At 42.3% G+C, this 21,175-nt stretch overlaps 2 protein-coding genes across 2 annotated transcripts; both read left to right on the forward strand.

Moving 5' to 3' along the window:
• Positions 1 to 946: 946 nt before the first annotated feature.
• Positions 947 to 15,033, forward strand: add2 (adducin 2 (beta); the record flags this gene model as incomplete). The annotated part of the gene is made up of 15 exons (XM_080853021.1): positions 947 to 1,029; positions 4,358 to 4,555; positions 5,617 to 5,758; positions 6,176 to 6,327; positions 7,486 to 7,566; positions 8,368 to 8,517; positions 8,764 to 8,907; positions 9,220 to 9,318; positions 9,571 to 9,747; positions 10,686 to 10,931; positions 11,553 to 11,669; positions 12,026 to 12,109; positions 12,228 to 12,351; positions 13,018 to 13,101; positions 14,765 to 15,033. Exons 2-15 carry the CDS (start codon positions 4,406 to 4,408, stop codon positions 15,031 to 15,033), a joined length of 2,019 nt encoding a protein of 672 aa, XP_080709147.1. The 5' UTR covers positions 947 to 1,029; positions 4,358 to 4,405.
• A 1,954-nt stretch (positions 15,034 to 16,987) lies between these two features.
• On the forward strand, positions 16,988 to 20,827 carry snrnp27 (small nuclear ribonucleoprotein 27 (U4/U6.U5)). The gene is made up of 6 exons (XM_080853027.1): positions 16,988 to 17,124; positions 17,805 to 17,937; positions 18,101 to 18,204; positions 18,296 to 18,375; positions 18,919 to 18,983; positions 20,501 to 20,827. The coding sequence occupies exons 1-6, from the start codon at positions 17,085 to 17,087 to the stop codon at positions 20,553 to 20,555; spliced, it is 477 nt and encodes a 158-aa protein (XP_080709153.1). The 5' UTR covers positions 16,988 to 17,084; the 3' UTR covers positions 20,556 to 20,827.
• The last annotated feature ends 348 nt before the right edge of the window (positions 20,828 to 21,175 follow it).

Here is a 21,175-nt window from a genome sequence, read left to right on the forward strand (position 1 = left end):
TGTGTGTGTGTGTGTGTGTGTGTGTGTGTGTGTGTGTGTGTGTGTGTGTGTGTGTGTGTGTGTGTGTGTGTGTGTGTGTGTGTGTGTGTGTGTGTGTGTGTGTGTGTGTGTGTGTGTGTGTGTGTGTGTGTGTGTGTGTGTGTGTGTGTGTGTGTGTGTGTGTACGATGAATTGTGATATTGTGTCTGACCTGTTTGTCTCTATAACCTGTCCTTCTAAAGTGAGGGTTTAAGGTCTTTGGGTGTTGTATAACAGCCTTTTCCTTCACAAATGTCAAAAGAAGCACTATGTTTAGTATTTATTTATGTTGGTATTTATGTTTTCAATTTAAATACACTCGTACATGAGTGGGATGTTTCTAAATATGGAGAAGTTATACATTATTTTTAAGTAGTAATTTTGGTGGTGGATATACCTTCTTTTCTGTAGGTGGGGGGAGAACCCCATAATAAATTCACTAGCATACACAAAGTGATGTCGCTTGTGCTTTTCTAGCAGTACAACAGAAGACCAGATGGTGGAGCCATTTCTATCATTTATTTAGACACAGATGCAAGGTTCTGATGTGTAAAATATTCAGACTTGTCACAAAACAACTGCATGACAGCGCATATCCATTTATGAGCTTTAGGGCAACAATCGCATGAGGGGAAAGACATAAATGTTCCCATGATATTGCTGAACGGCTCATGTTGACCGGAATGGCTTAAAGGACGGAGAAGGTGCGTGGTGGATGTTTGGTTCAGAGATACATGCAGGTCAAAGCGTTGGCAGGCGTGGCGGTGGGCTGGACTATAGGCTGCAATGAACGACGACAAACACAGGAGATGTGCGGGAGACATTAAAATATCAGGAGTCAAGAGGGATAAAGCAACTCATTGTTATAAAATATAATATTTAAGAAGTTTGTTTTATCAATGTAGTAATCGATAGCATACATTAGTATTATCCGCTATTTCCCTAAACGTAGACGTAGACTAAAAGAAGCTATACATGCTCAGAGAACAAGGCGTTGGAGAATGCTGTAAGGTAAGGTATTTACAAAAATACTGATTTTATTTTATAAAACGCAAGGATATGTTTATTGTGCATAAAATTGAAACGTACAGCTGGCACTTAGGCCAGTTTACCACACATTTTATTTGAAAATGTATAGATTTTTTAAAAAGTCCAATGTATTTTCATTTTAGTATTGTAGCCTAATCTACACATTGTCTTTGGATCAAAGGTTCAATAACACAAAATGGTGAAAATGGCTTTGCACAAGCCTACACCTCCCATCGTAGGTGGAAAAGAAATCAGTCTTGAGCACCCATGCAAAGAACATCACGAGAATCTGGACAAACGGATGTCACAAAGGCTACATATTAAATACAAATAAACACATTTTAGATAGCTTGCTATGTTCACCACTCATAACCCACTCGCATTTTGCAGAATGTTTGTATAGAAGCGCTAATTGCCCCTATAATTAACATCAGGTATTTGTTAAACAGGCACAGAGGCCTGTAGGCAATGTTGTTATCTTTGTTTTCCGTCAATAGCCTAATGCTATTGAATTGTTTTAATTCAGCTTGGGAGCTGATTGACAGAGCTCCATCGAAACGTGCAGGACTAGGCGTAGTCTACGAATACATATTCTGAAATCTCATTTATCTGTTCTGCTGCAAACTGATCCTTGTGAGAACCAGGATATATCACTGCAAAACGAACATCGTGTGCTTAAACGTATGAAGCGCATTACAATTTATTTTCAACGTGTGGTGATGGGGAAGTAGCATTTCGCCAGTGAACGACAGCAAAGTCATACATGAATGTTTGGTAGCGAACAAAGATTGATTTCCCGTGCAATATGATACGGATAGCGAGCATTCTGTTTAATGGAGATGGCCATTAGTTAAATCCCTGGCTACGTCCGGACAACAGTGTGGAGTGGTGCTGATGTTGCAGCGGTGCTCGCGTTGTTGCTAGGCAGCCATGCACTGGCCACGGGGCGGGAGAAGAATCTTGAACAAGGAATGGATCTAAGCATGATTTATGAGTCAAGGAATCTGCAGCTGTCAGATTGTTGATCTGATCAGATGTTGATAATGTATCATTTCGTTTTAATATCGCGAAGTGGGAAAGATTAGACTGATTGTCGTGTTAGCCTATTTTCCTTAGACCATTCGGTCACGCGACTACACTTGTTATTCGACAGTTTTGGGTCGTGATAATTAATGAAATGGTTGGATAGGACTGATGCTGGTTTGCCATGGACGATTTTAAGTCCAGAGGGAGGTGGGTGTACAGGGATCAGTGACGTGATAATCACAGCATCTGTTCCTGGCACGAGCCCCCTTGCTCCCGCGCAAGGGCTCATCTCCTCCCTGGGCGACCTAGCCCTATATCTGAGAAGGGTCTTCCGCTCAATATCCTGGATTACTCGGAGCACTTTTGGCCATTCACTCGCATGCACGAGTGTTGTGACTACTAGACTATTCGTTTTTCCACAATCTCATCACATGAGTGGATTCAGTGTCTTCATATGCTTTTAGTTTGTGTTGGTGGAGATGTGGCATAGCGGTGTATGGACATGGACAGATCTGTGGATGACAGTGACTACCAGACAGAGAAGCTTTTTGCATAAATGAGCGTTTCACATTGACCTTTCAGGTCATTAGTATCGAAATTAAGTTAATTTGAATTTAAGCATGGTTTTTGCTTGACAAGCCTATCATTATTATGCATTCCATTTCACATGTGTGCAATAATAATAGTAATACTTGTAAAGTTAATCTCAAACCATGTCAAACTAAAACAAAATGGTTATATTCTCCTGTACAGTTTCTAGTATCAAGAGAGGAATGAATGATCATCATAAAAAGTAATTATGTTGAATGTATTTCAGCCAAAGAAAGATAAAAATGTCTGACTGGACATTACAGAATTCCTTTTGGCATGTACTCTCTACCACGTCACAGCATTGTTCCACTCATTGATGAGGACTGGCTGTATCCCGCATTACTCTGATTAAAGTGTGTCCTGACAAAAATCAATCAGGCGTTACTTATGCAATTATATACCACTCACTCCAAAACGTCTCCCCGCAGTCGCCCCGTTTTAACCAGATTACTCTAGTTGGGTCAGAGTCAGAGAATGGGCTGTGCTTCATCCAGACCTATGTAAAAAAGAAAAATCAATACAAAAGGCAAGTGCATGCACAAACAAGGATGCTGATGGGTCACTTAGCCTTCTGTTTTGTTTGTCATGGACCCCTGGTAAACAGGAAATGCTTGACAGAACCTTGCCTCCGTCCTGTCTCATTTCATGTGTGTGTGTCTGTGTGAAAGTCTGATTCAAGGGCTTCGTCCTCTAGTTCATACACACAGACAGCGAGAGCCCAGCCATCAACTCCCCAATCATTGTTAGCCTCCCAAGAGAGTGGGCTGATGTCAGGAGGGATCCCACAGCAGAAGTTACCCCATTCTTTCGCACACAAAGGCTCTGGGGTCTATAATGAAGTAGGGTCCGCTATAAGCACATACAAATTTAAACTACATGGTTAGCTGAGTCCATACAAATATATTGTAGGTATCTTCCTAATATCTAAGTGACTATCATTATCATGGATGCATGAGCTTCTTTTGAAACTAGAATAGCTGGTTTATTATGAGCCCTCTTCCCCACTTTTTTGTTGTTCTGATGTTATTTTTACCTCTTTACTTTTATGGTGTGAAAAAAGTAAAGCTAAAAATGCCCTACTCTAAGGTTCAGTGGAATTAATAAAATAAAAGTAAACCCATTCCACTGAAATAGAAGACTGAAGGGAGCTACTGCATAATCTTCTTACAGTGTATTGCTTTTTATTTACTGTGTACTATCCATGACATAACTGTATAGTGTTGCTGGGTTACTTTGCATGTTTACATGGTTAGTCTTTTTGCTAAGCATTAGCAATAGCAATATATCTTATTTTGTCATTTCATGAAAAAATGTAAATGAGTAATCTGAAGAGTTTTCATGGTGGCAGTTGGTGTATTAAACCACCATTGACTGGGTGGGGCTCTTTACTTTATCTGCTTCTTGCAGGAGTCTCTCTCTCTGCGTGTGAGTGTGTGTCCGAAAAAGAGAGCGATACAGAGAGAGAGAGGCATATTTAGGAGACATAGGATACTTTCAGAGGTTCTAATCTTTCTTGGCCATGTCAGTGTGTTTGGTTTTCGACTGACTAAACTGACTTTTCTAGCGTTATGATTTCAGTTACTATTTTGCAAATAAATGTTGAACCATATTGTGTTTCAGGGTAAATTGTATTGCATTTCTTAAATGGTTACCACACATTTCTGATCTCCCCCTGTCTCTGCTCCCCCTCAAGCTCTCTCCTGTCTCCTTGTCGTGGTAACCTCCTCTGACCTGAGACACCATGAGCACCTCCTCCAGTCCGAAGGACACCCCGGTCCAGCACAGCCCCAGTGATGGGGAGGGTGCGGACACGGACACCATTCAGTCACCCCTACAATCCACCCCAACCACCAGCCAGAAGAAGCGCATCTCCAGCCTCCTGCAGAGCCCAGTGAGTACTAGCCAGGCTGTGTGTGTGGGTGTCTTAGATAAGGATTTAATGTGTGTGTGTGTGTGTGTGTGTGTGTGTTTGTATAAAAGTGTGTGGTGTGTAGGTGGGGGTTACAGTAGACATGGCGTTGGCCTTTGGCAAGCAAAGGATTTGTATTTCTGCTTCCGTGTTGTGTTTCCTGTGCCCAGCTCTGGAGAGCAGAATCCCTTTAAAGAGATCTCAGCTCCGATCCTCCTTTCAGCCTCTGTGCCTGTCTCTGTCTTCACTTCCCCCACCCCACCCTGGCCATCCTGCCACCCTTTAATGTCCTGCATCCAATCCCTCTACCGCCCCACCACCACCACCACCTCTCTCTCTCTCACTCCCTTCCCCCTCATTACATTCCCAAAGATATGATTATCTCCACAGCTCAGATTTAATCTCCTCTGAATCACCACTTGCGCGCTGCAACTGCACAATGGCAGCTTCAACACTGGAGTGAGTGAGTGGGAGGAGAGTGAGAGAGACAAAAAAAGAGAGCGATAAAGTTTTTTTTTAAGTCAGTGGGAGGGGGACCAAGAGGTGGAGAGGTAGAGGAGACAAGAACAACAGACACAGTAAAAGAGAATGAACCGCTCAAAAGAGGAATAATGATTCAAAGGAAATGTGACAAAAGGAACTAAATCAAGTGGACGGAGCTGCTTTCAAACACTGGGTCGGGGTGTCCTTGGCAGTTTTGTGCATGAGTTCACCCAAGCGTTTGCACTCTGTGGTGGATTTTTGTTGGTGGGCACATTAGCTAATGCAGTTTCAGCATTGTGTGTATGTGTGTATGTGTGTGTGTGTGTGTGTGTGTGTGCGTGTGTGTAAGTGTGTAAGTGTGTGTGCTGACTCTGACGTTCTCTGTGTGGAGGAGTTGGTTGTCTATGATGTGGGTTGTATTTGTTTGTGTTTGTGTGTTTAAGTACTTGACTTAGTAATCACTGGTCTTCTGTGCGCGTACGTGTGTGTGTGTGTGTGTGTGTGTATGATGGTGTGTGGGGGTGGATGTCTCTCTGTCTGTGTGCATGTGCTCTTGGTAGTCTTTCAGAGAAGAGCTGGATGTGCTTATCCAGGAACAGATGAAGAAAGGGGGCAGTGCCTCGAATCTGTGGGCTCTGCGGCAGATCGCAGACTTCATGAACACTCATGGCTCTCCTGCTGCCCTGCCTGTTTCGCCATCATGTAGGTTTCTTTCTCTCCCTCTCTTTCTCTTTCTCTCCCAAACACACACACACACACACACACACACATTCACTTTCACCCTTCACACATTTGTCCCTGAATATTTTCTTTCAGGCTTGCGTGTAACTGACCTTGTCCCCTGCTGACACCCCATGGTTAGTCACGAGTCCTGTCACAGAAAAAAAGCAGAAAGAAGTTGTTACAGTATACATATATTGCTAATTTATAGGTGTATTTGTTTCTCATTATCACTTTTTTGAGACACTCTTCTTCTCATGCAGGAAAGCATAATAAGAGCAAAACACCTTCACAGACTTGTTCACACCTTTATAGAGCTGTAAACTGCTTTGCATAAGAGCTAATTTGTAGTGCCTTGGATTACACATGACTGTAATGATAATGAACTGTTTGGCGTAGCAACGAACATGGTCACCCCCATAAATGACATGCATGGCTGGGAGCCGGGCACCATGGTGAAAGGGGAGCGCCTGATGCGTTGTAAACTGGCCAGCGTGCATCGTCTACTGGATCTGTACGGCTGGGCCCAGCTCAACCCCACATGCCTCACGGTCAGTACCCCTTTCCTGTTCTCAACACTGCAACATTTAAACAATGAGTGTGTGTGTCCGTGTGTGAGGGAGTTGTTGTGAATAACGTCACTCTCAGCTTCATCTTTGGTGTGTTGTGTCAAATAATTCACCTTTGTCTTGTCCCTTTGACTAGTTCATAACCATGATGTTATCCATGATAACGTAAAACCTGAACAGTATTTCTTTAATGCAACAGTTCCGTAAAATAGAGCAAAAACTGTAACAATATAGCCCAGTCCAGTACTGTCCAGTACCAGTACTCCCTATATTCAGTCTGAAGATTCTCTGTTGGATAATTTTCTTTGGGTATTCTTTGGAGTCACCAACAATCCTCCTTCAACCTGTTGCTATAGATACTACTCTCACTGCTAAACCAGCCACGGTATGTACAGATAGAATATTTGTTCACCTCTGAAGGCCTCCAAAAACATGCTGTTATGCATCAGCATTATCAAATGTGATCACACTTTTCACCAAAGTAATGACAAGGTGTGTCTCAGTTATTCTACATAGATAGATCTGAATAGAGGTTTTGCTATCATACTGAATATCCTAAATGCACTTTTGGGTTAGGCGAAAATATTGGTCATAGGCAAGGTAATAGAATGTATGGGTCAAGTGAGGGTTGCCAGGTTTGCAAGAATCAGGGTTAGTTTTTGACAAGTGCGTGATTGTTTGAAGATGATTTACTAACTGTTTCTAGAAAGCCTAAAACAGAACATAAAGTAGATAGTTACAGATATCTACCATTGTGCCGATTATAAGCATCATCAGAGGCATGTTCTAGCTGGCATATGATCAAACTATAACCATTATTAACTTCAGTATAGCAAAACTTCCTTTTTGGTGAGATTACTTGACTATGTCACAACGTACTGTTTTTCAAGAAAAAAAATGTGTCTAAATGTTCTGCAGCAGAAACTGGCTTTGACCAATGTGATGTGAAATTTTGCAAGCAGATTTTGATTTTGCTTATCTCAGAACTTTTTTCCCCAAGTCCCACTTCCTGTCTATTACAGTATGAGCATTTGGGGTCGTAAGATGTGAACCTGGCCATGAATAAGCTCCTTCTGCCACTGCTGTTCCACTTTTTTTAATCACATTCAGCTCACATCTGCTCTTGTCCCTGCCCTGCAGATACGCGTGAGCAAAGAACAGGAGCACTTCCTGGTGTTGCCGGATGGTCTGGCTTACGGGGAGGCAACGGCAGCTAGCCTGGTGAGTTAAGACAATTAGATGTATTGCTGTTATAATCTGGGTTAGCATAAGCACAGAATTGAAGCTTTTCACATAAAAAATGTCAGGTATGGTCAGTTAGTACAACTTCCATGGCTAGATCATGATTGGCCCATTCCATAATGTGTACTGTTGTTTTTTGACTGTGACCAGTTTAGTTTCCATGTAAACTGATTTTTTAGTTGGATTGTGTAATTGATTTAGCTGAAGCTGCCCACATACACAGACACACACAGACACACAGACACACACACACACACACACACACACACACACACACACACACACACACACACACACACACACACACAGACACACACACACACACACACACACACACACACACAAATCAATTCTGTAATTAGAATTTTTCAGCGAGCACAGCCTCGAGCTGGCAGGTTCAAAGAAACGAGATGCAAATGCAGATGTGAAATTTCTGAAGTTCATTTGAATAATCTCCTTAAAAGTCCTACGGATAGACCTCAGGGTGACACTCGAGAGCTGAAGTAGTCATGTGGAGGCGATGTCTTGGAAAACTGGCTTTTCTTAAATGGAAAATGATCAGAGGCAGGCTGAACTCAAGGATTTTACGTTGCTAAATTAAGCTGTATAAACGGCTAGGGATTGCGTCTCTGTGTCTGTATGCATCTGTGTGGCAAACTCCCCACTTACACTCAATAAATGCATGGCTGCTCTCTTGCTAGCCTATAAGCAATAAGATGGAAATCATTCTCAGCCTGGTTTGAGTCCCTTCTGATGCTAGACCTGCTGTCTGGTCCTCAGGTGAAGGTGAATATTCTGGGGGAGGTGGTGGAGAGGGGCAGCACCGCACTGGGTGTTGACCTGTCTGGATTCGGTCTGCACTCGGCCATCTACTCCGCCCGTCCTGATGTCCGATGCCTGCTCCACCTCCACACACCGGCTACTGCTGCGGTGAGTCAAACCACACCTTATCCTTCACATAGTGAACGATCCCCCCTAAAAACATACAAGTGGATTGTACACATCAAGTCAGAGTGCATGGAATTCAGTGTTAGAAAACACTCATTGAAAAGCAAGTGTAATGTGTTTCAAGGAAGAGCAATAAATCCTCTAGGACTGTACACCATTCACCGTCTTATTGCATAAGATCATGCTGGTTAATGACATTTTTATGTGTGAACCTATCTTGGTCTTTAGGTTTCTGCCATGAAGTGTGGCCTGCTCCCCCTATCCCATGAGGCTTTGCTGGTGGGAGACGTGGCCTACTTAGACTACAATGGAGTGATGGAGGATGAGGAGGACCGGGTGGAGCTGCAGAAGAGTCTGGGCCCCACTTGCAAGGTGCGTGCAACTGAGAAACAGTAAGAATGTCAGGCGGTAACCTGATCTTAACAGGCGGATACGTTTGTAGGTTTGAATGATTCTGTCAGCAAAAAAATCAACATATATTAATTGCTAATGTATAAAGGGGAAGTCCATTACTCAGGAGGGAACATTAATAAATCAATAATCACTTAAAGGGCAGATTCCGGGAAGAAATGTACTCTGTAGAGAATGGAGAGTAGAGAAATTGAAACAGGGTTATGGGTAGTTATGGAGTGATGATGGAATGGCTTTTAAGTATGGTGATCTTTTATTGTGTTTTCTATGCAGGTCCTGGTACTGAGGAACCATGGGTTTGTGGCTTTGGGAGAGTCGGTGGAAGAGGCCTTTTATACTATCTACCACATCCAGGCTGCATGCCAGATTCAGGTGATAAAGCTCCTGCTGCTGCTGTCTCTCTCTCTTTGACTCTCACACTGCCTTTTTTATCTCTGTGTGGGTGTGTACACGTAGAAGAGGCTGTGAATACATTAGTTGATTCTCTTGGTGTGTGTGTGTGTGTGTGTGCATTTGTATATACGTTTGAATCTATGCGTGACAAAGTGTGCGTGCCTGTAGCCTTTAGCTTATCTGCCTGAAGCCAGACCTGGTAGCAGCTGCAGTCCTGTGTTGCTCTGACAGGTGTCAGCATTGTGCTGCGCAGGAGGGGAGCAGAATCTCATCATGCTGGACCGGGCCACCCACAAGCCCAACCCCATCGGCACCGTGGGCCGGGCAGGGTCCACCTTTGGCCCGCTGCACAAGAGCCGTCTTGGGGAGCACGAATTTGAGGCTCTGATGAGAACCCTGGACAACCTGGTGAGATGATAGAAGCAGTTGCGTATGATGAGCTGCTGGCCAAAATAATGAAAAATCTGTTAGGCAGCTGCAATTTTGACTTGCTTTGATGTCAAGAGTACTGTGAGCACTCTCAGCCCAATCCCAGTGAACCTAAATAACCTAATGAACCCAAACCCTAACTTCTGCATGGGATTTGATCAGGAGCCAACCCATACCAAGATCTAACTCCTACACATATCCTGTTTCACAAAGCCTGACCATGGAGATATTTGTTTCCATCATATGGGTTGGGCAAAGACGTGTTAATGACAGAAACAATACATTTAATAAGGAATGTCATGTCATACATGCTAGGAATATGCTTCCTTGCTCTGATGATCAATTTAGAATTGTAATACAAAGTTTCATGCAACTAAATATTTACTGCTGTCAGTGTGAGTTGAATTCAAATGTATTACACATTTATTAAATTAGGTATACATATAACCAAGCTTGCTCTCAGTTTTCCAGTATAACACAGGTGATTGGCACTCACTATAGTAATACTCTCTGGGCTCTGTAGTTTATCTGCCAAAATCCACTGCCTCATTATTATTCACAAGGTCCTCCAGTTTTCATGGGCTATCATTGTAACCTTGCTGGAGGCTAAAATGTCATGCTTGTAATTGGAATGCTAGTTGCCATGATATAATTCTGAAATACCACATTCTGTCTTTAATATAAAGTATACGTACATTGCTGTCCTGCTTTCTGGAAAATTGTAAACTCATAGTAGGTGTAGGTGGCCAATTTGAATAATTATATCATGATCCAAACAATTATCACCATTAAAATGCCCCCAAAAAACCCACTGAATTATAAACTAAAGATGAAACTGATTTATTAACAAAGTACTGAAATGACAGATTGGCTCAATACTCAGAGCACCAAACACATGTCCCTCTGCACACTGACAGGGCTACCGCACTGGCTACGCCTATCGCTTCCCTGTTCTGCTGGAGCGCTCTCGGACCAAGCGGGCGGTGGAGATCCCGGCCACTGCCACATCCTTTAACTTCAATGACGAGGGAGGGAGCGTCCACCCGCGCCTGCACCCCCACGCCCAAAAGCAGCAGCAGGAGAGGACGCGGTGGCTCAACACCCCAAACACATACCAGAAGGTCAACCAGGACGAGGCCAGCCCTGGGCATCAGCGCACAACGGTGAGCGTGAGGCAAGGGAGCCATCACTATCATGCATAATGAGGGCTCCAGCGACTAGTTATGAGCATTTGCAATACTCTGTATGAATTTCAAATTCACTGTGGGTTTGTTGTGTGTTGCATCACTCCATCAAGAGCTGGTTTCTCTTGATTGTATAATATAGCCCTGGATGAGACGGCTGTTTGACATCTGTTTTCTGCACATGGTTTCTCTTGTTAAGCAGAGATGGAGTGAGAGCGTACATTAAGGTGCACTATGTTCAGAGAAAACACCTCCCAGGGAGGAGACTGGCCGTCTCTCTTTTCTCTTTATAATCATGTGTCCCCACCCATCGCTCCTCCCACCTGCTTCCTCTCTCTCTCTCTCTCTCACACCCTCTCCTTCCCCTACCCTCTGCAATGCAGAGAAAGCCCAGTCCCATGCCAGCCACTGCAGCATCTCTCCCGCCCCCTGGTGGCTTAACATAAACATGGCATAAACAGTGGGGGTTCAGCATGCACATGTTCTGCTGACATGTAATGAGGCCCCAAAGCAGTAACCTTAACAGTCTGCATCTGCAAAAGAAAGGTAAAACAATGCATTGCTACTGCCAAACTTAAAACTGTATGTTTGTCTCCCTAGTGGTTGAAGTCTGAGGAGATCACCCAAGGCAGTGGGACAGCTATTAAGATTGAGACCTCCAGTCAGTTTGTCCCACTCTTCACCAATCCAAAGGAAGTACTGGAAACCAGGAACAAGGTACAATAGAGGCGCCATTTAATTAATACAAAACAGTGCTTGAGATGGGCCTTAACATACCCTTTGCATACCCTTTTTTTAAAGATTTATTTGGGGCTTTTTTAATGCCTTTATTTGGACAGGACAGTAAAGTGTTCTGATAGGAAGTGAGGCAAAGAAGAGGTGGGGAGAGGACCGGGAAACGACAGCAGACCAGACTTGAACCTGTGTCCCCACGGACAATGAAGCCCGTAAATGGGGGGCTTATCGGCTTGCGCCACAGTGGATGCATACCCTTTTGAGTGTGAACAGCAGTAACAGAGTAAATCAATGTACTGTCTGCTACTGCATTGACATTACTATTACTCATCATTCAGATTCGGCAGCAGAATCGCCAGGACATGAAAACAGCTGGACCCCAATCCCAAGTGCTTGCAAGTGTCACGGAGAATAGTCCTCCGGTAAGGAATCACACTTTGATCATACAATCATACAGCGAGTATCTGCAAAAGTACTGTATACCACAGAAGGTAAGCTGAGCTAAATCTAAGATGTGTTCATGGCCTCTTCTCCCTGTAGTCTCCAGAGCTTCCACCGATGCCCAGTACACCTGAGCCCCCTAACCCTTTCAACGAGCTCACTGACCAGGAGCTGGATGAGTATCGCAAGGAGGTGCAGAGGAAACAAAAGGGCGACGGAGATGGTATGACACTGTTCTCACTTACGGCCTTACTCTGGAAATTACTCACTCAGGTCTATATACCAACACAAACACACTTAATGGATGCATTCTCTTCTAACTCTCTCTATGTTCACTGACACTCGCCCACATTCACTCTCACACGCAAGCACTCTCACTCTTTCAGTTGGTCAGATTTATTTTGTCCAACCTTTCCTCTGTGCATGAATGACATCTGTAACTGCACCTAAACCAGAGCACAACCCTGTCCTGTCACATCCCTACCTCTATGCCTCCACTCAAACACTCTAACTCACAAACACATCAACACACACACACACACACACACACACACACACACACACACACACACACACACACACACACACACACACACACACACACACACAGACACAGACTCACACACACACACACACAAACACACAGGCACACGCACACACACATACACACACACACACACACACACACGCAGATGTACACACACAAACACACACACACACACACACACACACACACACACACACACACACACACACACACACACACACACACACACACACACACACACACACACACACTCAGTCCCAGTGCACTGGCTCTCCACCCACAGCCCTGTGTCTCCTTCTGTTCCTCTCTCCCTCTCTCCCTCTTGTCTCGTGCGTCTGTCAGGTGGGGAGGAGGCCACCGAAGCTGGGACTCCCCCGGCTTCCTCCCCCACAAAGATCCCTTCCCCCAGCAAACCCCCTCCTGAAGGTGAGACCCACCACATTCACCCCCTGCTCACCCCACCCACACCCGCCAGTTTCCTCAACTCAGGTGCATGTTGTCAGGACACGTCAGCATCTGCGCTCCACTGTGGAATATTCTGTGGGCTGCATCATGCCTGTGTGTAGAGACAAACAAAAATACACACGCACAAGACCTGCAGTTCAGCCAGTTTAATGTGACATGCAGGTGTCATGTGGATCATGTTAGGTCTGATGAACATCCTAATGATATGTTATCAGATCAAAAGACTCACATTAAAGTTGCTGAACAACCAGTCTGGTGTGTGGCTATCTTTCTCCCTGTCTGTCTTTCTCTTGTGTGAATGAACATAATGAACATAGGCAAACACCAACTAAGAGTTGGTGTATGTGACTGTTACTTCTACATCTTGCTCTGTGCGTATGGCTTCTCAGCTGTATGTTGACAACCCCTGTTACATGTGTTGACATACTGTAGGTCCCAGCAACATGCCAGTTTACACTCAAACAGTGCAGAATAAACAAATGAAATGTAGTCTAGACATGAACCAGCCCAGTATATAGATCCACAGATAAAGACTTCAAGGTGCTTACCAGTGGTATATTTTTTGGTGGTCTATTTATTATTTTTAACACTTGTGGGGTTTGTAGCTGAGTGCTTACCACCATAAAGAACTAAACCATAATCAGGATTCCCACATCAATACTGAGAAATCCCTGAAGTTTGGATAAACAAACTCAAGCTCTTTAAGCTCACTGCAGTTGCTTGATTTTCCTGTCAACTACTGCATACAATTAGTATGTACAGTATGTCAGTGTCTCTATAGAGACTGTCACATCTTGTGTCTGAACATTATAGCTACCAGGGTACCAGTACTTGAGACGTTATGTTTGCATTGTGTACTGTTCGGAATGAGGTTCTGTTAGGATAACATAATGAGTGAGTCATTCATTCACAATTTTGAGTTTAAATAAAGGATACTTGATGTGATGCACTAAAGTAGCAAAAGGATGGAAACCTAGTGATTTGCATGAAGTCTTTATTCTTTATATGTGGATCTACAGTTTGAACTCTCAATCCCTACCACAAACAATCGTTGTGTCTTCAGGCTGCTTGTTGTCAGTGTGAAATCCATCAGTCCGAAGACTGTCCTAAAATAGACACTAAGCGTCTTTTTGTGAGATTGTAAGAAATATTCTTGATCTATTTGTCGACTTCTGGCTCTCAGCTATTATATTTCTGGCTGCAAAATTGCTATAAATGTGAGAGTACTTTTAGTACTGTAATATGGGATGTCTGATGTTCTTGATGTGTCTGTCTCCCTATCAATGTTGACATGAAGCATGACATTAGCTTTTTGTGGCATTCATCTGTCTCCACACCTGTGTCCATCTCTCCCTCTGTCTGTTTGTCTGTCCTTATTTATGTTTGTCTGTACTGAATTGTAGGGGTGTCCTCTGGTACTAAGATCTTGTCCGACTAGTAAGTACTGATAGTCTGTAAGACCGTTGCACACCACTCGATAAAAGCATGCTTGGCAACAGCTGCACTGCCTTGAGCACAGACACCGTGTTATGCAGCAATGTCCAAATTATTTAAGCTGGTTCTCTATTGCTTTTTCCATTTCTTACAACATGCATGCCAACACGGCTCTTTGTTTTGCCTCCAGATGGCTCGAAACCCACCGATGCCAACGAGATTGTGAAAAACGGCAGCGTAGATGATGAGAAACAGCAGCAGGAGGAACTGGAGAAAGGAATGAAGGCTCTGACCACCAACGACATTGCTCCCACCACCACACCCCCCAACAAGCCAGCCGGGGTGACTCCCGAGGGGTCACCTTCGAAGTCCCCCTCGAAGAAGAAGAAGAAGTTCAAGGCTCCGTCCTTTCTGAAGAAGAGCAAGAAGCAGAAGGACAAGGACAAGGTGGAAACCTGAAGGGGTGCTCCAACAAGACTCACAGACAATGATACCCATCCACGCCCAGGCACACACACACACACACACACACATATTCACATTCAGAATGTTGAACACTCAGACTCATATCTTGGTATTCACCTGCTAGTTCAGCTTCCTTCTCTCTTTCACACACACCTACTCCAACAGCAATTACACCCCACCCCCCTAAAAAATGTTTTTGATTCACAATGACTTCACAACAAGCACGAAAATAATGCAAATGAACAGATGCACCAGGCAAGAACTATACAAACTGAAAACAGTAATGTTTCAAACTAACATTAATCTTTTATGGCTCAGCATAACCATGCACTTAACACTTACATTTTGGGGGGAAGAAAAAGAATGTTATAAAAACACTCACTAGTTTGTCCTTACTACTCAGTCACGTGATGGTCACAGACATAGGATGTGTGCTATATACACAGGTTTAAATTGACGTGCAGGTGTAATTCTTTACCCTTAAATGATGATTGAATTTCATGTTTGAACTGCAGGGATTAGTACAAATGAAAATTAACCAGAAAATGAACTCTTAAACCTTTTTCTGGTCAAATAAACAGAAACAATTCTTTGAAACTGTCCAGAGGGACTGAAAGCCCAACTCTGAAAGGCACTATACATTCCACTTCTTTTTTTTTTCTTAAAGAAATGTATGTATGCAAAGCGCTCCTCACAGATGTAATAATTTGTATGGTCTGTTACTATTATTTAAACGCTTTTGTGTATTTGCTGGGTTAAAATGTTCATGTCATATTAGAATGTAAAGTGGTTACTGCTAGGTTCAAATGTACCAACCATTAAAGATGAAAGCAATCAAATCAGAGTTCCACTGTAATCTTTTCTTGTTTTTTTCAAGAGTGCAGAACCCATTTATACTTCTGTTATTTTTTATATGATATATCCTTCAGACAATCAGATAAAACTACACAAAAAATTGCATTTCAATGATATAGACCTATAATAATCTAGAAATCAGATTGATCTTTTTATTCAAGATTACAAACATTTACCCTACTTGACTACCTCTACCTCATTTACCACAAATAACAGACTAACTTACTGAAAAGCATACCACTTTTTACATACCATAGAAGGGAATGGTGGGCTGAACTTTCTTGCATTCCTCTGGATAACACACTGACCTAATCAAGGTCCATATGATATGGAATGTGGGCTACTGACATCGTGAGTTTGAATAGGTAATGGCAGAAAGTTAATTTAATCTTAACTCTTCCCATGTATTTTTCTCTTACCCATACACACATCTGCTAACTTCTCTGACCATTTGAGGTAATTACAGCACAATTACTCAGCTGAAAAGACAAAGAACTTTTGAGCCAAAGAAAATACAGTTTTTTTTCTTGTCTATGATGACTCTCCTAATCCAGTGCTAAAACTAGGTAATGCATATCCAATGGAAAATTTGGGATCTTTGAGCAGTCAAATTAACAAAGAAACGAATTTGAATTTACGATCTAAACATTTGCTATGACAGAATAAATTGCTAATATGCATTGCCACAATTATCCCAAAGTTTTTGGGGGCTGTGAACATCTAAAAAACACCTGGCAAGAGATCCCTTAATTGGATGAAAAAACATCAAAGCGTAGAAGAGTTGCAAGGGCAGCTTATAATTTCATTCTTTACACATTGATGGTTGTCGATTTCACCACCATTTCTTTTACATTTCGAGTGAGTGTCTTTGTTTAACTCTATTTAAATCTGATTTTATATCTACTAAATTATTTTATACTTTTGGCGGATTGATCTGAAGCGGTCTATAAGGTAGGCCTATATAACATTTTAGATTTGTAGTCCATCCAAACATATTTACCAGTAGGTGGCGGTAATACTCCTAGGAGTGAGCGCTATTAACAAGACTACGGAACTAATATAACGTTACCCTTGTTTCCTAGGGGGACTAGTGAAAACGGTCCACTAAAGGAAGTTTATGTTCGTCGTTGGGCATTACATTACGACGCATTTCTTTACACACACAATCTTTTTTGTGTAAAGGCTGAACCATGGGACGAAGTCGAAGCAGGTCACCAGCACCACGAAGGGGTTTGTTCTAGTTATTCTTTTGTGGTTTATATGATTCGTTTGGTGTAAAAAGGAAAACCATACGTCTGTTTTGATTAGTTAGCTAACAATAGCTAGCTTGCTAGCTAGTTAACGTTAACCTATTTTACAGCTTGTCGTTTATGTTAAGTATTCAGTTAGTTAGTTAGATACGCTTTATCATGACATCTACAACCAATCTTTATCAGGTTCTCCATCTTAGCCCAGTCAAATGGTCCATCACCGACACCTACACACGTTAGCAAGCTAATTATTGTTTACGCTTGGCTGTAGGTGCAACGTTAGCGTTTGACAAGTTACCAACTACCTGGTAACCACTTTGCTTTAGACCAGTAACAACAAGCTAGCCGTTACTTACTTATTACTAAGTAGAGTGAGGTCTATCTAGTTTATTTTACTTGAAATTAGCTATCAATTAATAACCTTTATGTGAAATGTCAACTTCATACTGCGACATGCTAAGTTAACAAAGATTGTTCAACCTAGGTAAAACGCATATTTACCTATCTATCATGTTTTCTCAGCCAAGACACTAAGTTCTGTAACTTTAATTTGTTAACTAGATTGTCCTGTTTTAAATACCCATGCGTCGCTTATGGTATTGTTTTGACTTCTACATGGCAAATTGTAAAATTGGTGCTGTCGTGTGCTGTTGTTTACAGAGAGGCGTCGATCTCGTTCGACTTCACGGGACCGCGAGAGAAACGAGACGAGACGACGTCGGGAGCGAGAACGTTCCCGGTCTCGAGACAGACGTCGGAGCCGTTCGCATTCTCCACACAGGCGGCGTTCCAGGTGAGCGTTATCGAAAGCTGAAAGCACGTCACATGATCTATATAAATATTATAACCAAGAGACATTCGTGGAGGCATTGAGTCGTATATACATGGTGCTGATGTCTCCATTCCATGAAAGTTATAACCTTGTCTGTAGCTGTGGCTTTGTTCTTTCTGGACAGGTCCCCTCGTCGCACCTCCCGCTCTCCATCTCGACAAAAGGATAGACGTGATGACGACAAGAAGGAGCAGAAAGACAAAGCTGCGAAAGTACATGAAATTTCGGGTAAGTAATAGCTTGCATTGTATCAGTGGTTGTTTTTCAATTGCAGTCTTCTTAGACTTCAAAACTTTTTTTTTTCACTCTTTCTGCACAGAGGAAGACATGCAGGGCAAGACTGAAGATGAGATAGAGATGATGAAATTAATGGGATTTGGGTCATTTGAAACCACCAAGGTGAGATGTTGAGCTGATGCAAGCTCATCCCATGGCTCATCCCCTGGGTGGGCATCATGTTCCTGTCCGGCCTTTTTTTCTTCTTCTCCTAAATTTTCCCTAACATTATTTATTGTCTTGATGTGGTTGTTATCCATTCTAACCTCTAACTGCATTTTGCATCCATTGAAGTAAACAGGGACACGTTCCTGGTTTAACAGATAAAACTGAGCTCATTATTTGGGTTGCAAAGTCTGAACTTCAGTTGTGATCTTAAACCTGCAATAAACTGAGAGTGTCTTGAGACTAGCCACATGGTGGCAGAATTACTCAGAAGTAGAATTGCCTTGCTCTACATTGAAATGTGTGGCAACATGACAGTATGCTGACTGGGCCATGCAATTATTTCACAATAAAGGGGGTGCAATTTTTGAAATGGTGTAAGTGGTATGGGGGCCATGCAATGAGTGTACAAGCAAGTCAGAATCAACATCAGATGCTTTCATGAAACTATTGGTGGTCTGTGATTCTCTGACTGCCTAACTGATTATGACTGTTTTACAGGGTAGGAAGGTAGATGGATCAGTCAATGCCCATGCAGTCAATGTCTCAATGAAGAGAAAGTACAGGTTGGTCTTATCTTTTTTTCTTTCTTTTTGGGTATAGCTGTCTTTATGAGCTGTCTGTTTTGTCTGTATTGTCTGTTTAAATTAAAATTGTACCTGACTAAGTGTTGACATATGAGACATGATAAACCCAGTGGAGTCTACCTGAAAAACAATCGACCTCTCAGCCTGAAGGCAACCTGCGACTGTGCCAAAGGCAGCTGAGAAACCCGCTCCTATTGGTTACTGCTACTTATATGAAAAAAAAAAAACACATTTGGAATGGACCAAATACGATAAATGTAATACTTTTTAGTTTAGAATGCTCCACTAGTTGGTTATTTAGCATTGGTGTCAAATGCCTGGCCCTATCTTACTCGATACCATTCTTGTGTGCACATATTTTACATAAATATGTAGATGTGAGACATATACAAGTCGTTATAAGCCATAATTATCTATTTCCCCAAGCAAGGGTCACATTGTGGTTCTGTTTCATGCTGTGCATTGTGATTTCACATATTGTTTGTGTTACCTTTCAAAAGAGACATATTCATCATATTTATTTATTCTTAATTTTTCTTCAATATGTGTAGGTAGAATGCAGCTGTCCCGGTCAGCCACATTGTGTTCTGTGTAATGCAAGCCCTTATGGGATATTGTTGCCTTTTTGTGTGATTTGGCCATATACGTATATCAATAGGCGATGCTTAGCTTTTTGATATTTTTTTAACATTCATGGGAGAAGGCACAGATAATTTGTACTTCAGTTTTGGAGCAGGGCATGAAGGAATACAGAGCACTTCAACAGATTTGTGCTTTAGGCCTAGAAACAGACCAAAGCAGCTGTTCACTTCTGGATGTCATGGAGGTCATGTCCTCGCCCTTCTTGCTCTTCCCTGAATTTGTTTGTAAATGAAGTCTGCAGTGTAGGTGTTTCAAGGCAGTCAAAGTGTATCATAACTTGGTTCTTTTCCAGGAGGGGGTTTAGAAGAGGTGGTGGAATATCTTTTAATGGAAGTGCATAGAGGGGTTATATTCTCCTCAGTGAAGTGATAGGACTGCTCAGCAGTCTGTTATTTCTTAGAATATTGACCTACATTATACACAGCTCCTGTTGATAACGAGGACCTGCTGCCAGAACTTTGCGCCTCTTAATAATATCAGCTGTGTTCTGTGAAAGTAGAGATACCATGAATATGGGATCATGTACCTTGCTTGTTATTAGTCCTGTAGTAGCATGAATAAGAGGGAACATGGGCATGCAGAAAGATGGGGCAGGACAGGATTCCCCTTTGCTGTGTTTTTCACACAGGCATTGTATGAAGGCTTTGAGTTTGTCTTTGTAGACTGGGGGGGAAGCGCTAGTATGTGCAAAAGTACATTTAATACCCGACCAGACGGCAGTCTTTAACACTGTAGCCAATCGCCTCAGCAGGTGCTAAAATGTCTAGCATTCAGCATTCCCATTGGTAGCTGATGATGTAATGTATTGGTGCAGGGAGGAGATCGATGATGTAATCATATTTTCTTTTTTATAGGCAGTACATGAATCGGAAAGGTGGATTCAATAGACCACTGGATTTCATCGCCTGAGTCTCTGCAAACAGTGATTGGGCGTTTTTCAAATGTATTCCAGGACTTCTTGGTGTGATTAGTGCTATATAGCTGTGTTTATGTCTATGTTTTTCTCCTGGACCACACTAATTTCCACAGATACACGGCTCAGATTTAGATCCCAGAAGCATACAGTGCTGCTGGAGTTTTTGTTTTATGTCAGATGTCAACCTATGTGCAATGTTGATACTGAAAATAAACCATTAATCCTTGAATTCCTCATGGATTTTTATTCCTGCTATTATTTATAATTTCTTTGGGGTCCATTTTTGTCCTTATAAATGTCCACTCTGCATCAAAACAGTCTAAAGCTTAATGCCTTCTTGAAGTTAATGAAGTAGAATAAGACAATATTATCTGAAATAGAAAATTCTACCTCTTCTGCACATTGCTTGTTAAATGGGCTACCAAATTAACTAATGTATGCCTCTGCAAAACAGAACTGTTAATGAACCTAAAATGCTCAAATGATGATAACTACATTACAACATCTTGTAAAACTTGTATCATTGAACTTCTCAGTAGACCAGGGAGTTATCAACAAAATCATTGGGGCCGTTTCAACCAAACAGACCACCGAATGCATGCATGGATACACT

Source organism: Sprattus sprattus, assembly GCF_963457725.1.
Source record: "Sprattus sprattus genome assembly, chromosome: 15".
Classification (NCBI taxonomy): Eukaryota; Metazoa; Chordata; class Actinopteri; order Clupeiformes; family Clupeidae; genus Sprattus; species Sprattus sprattus.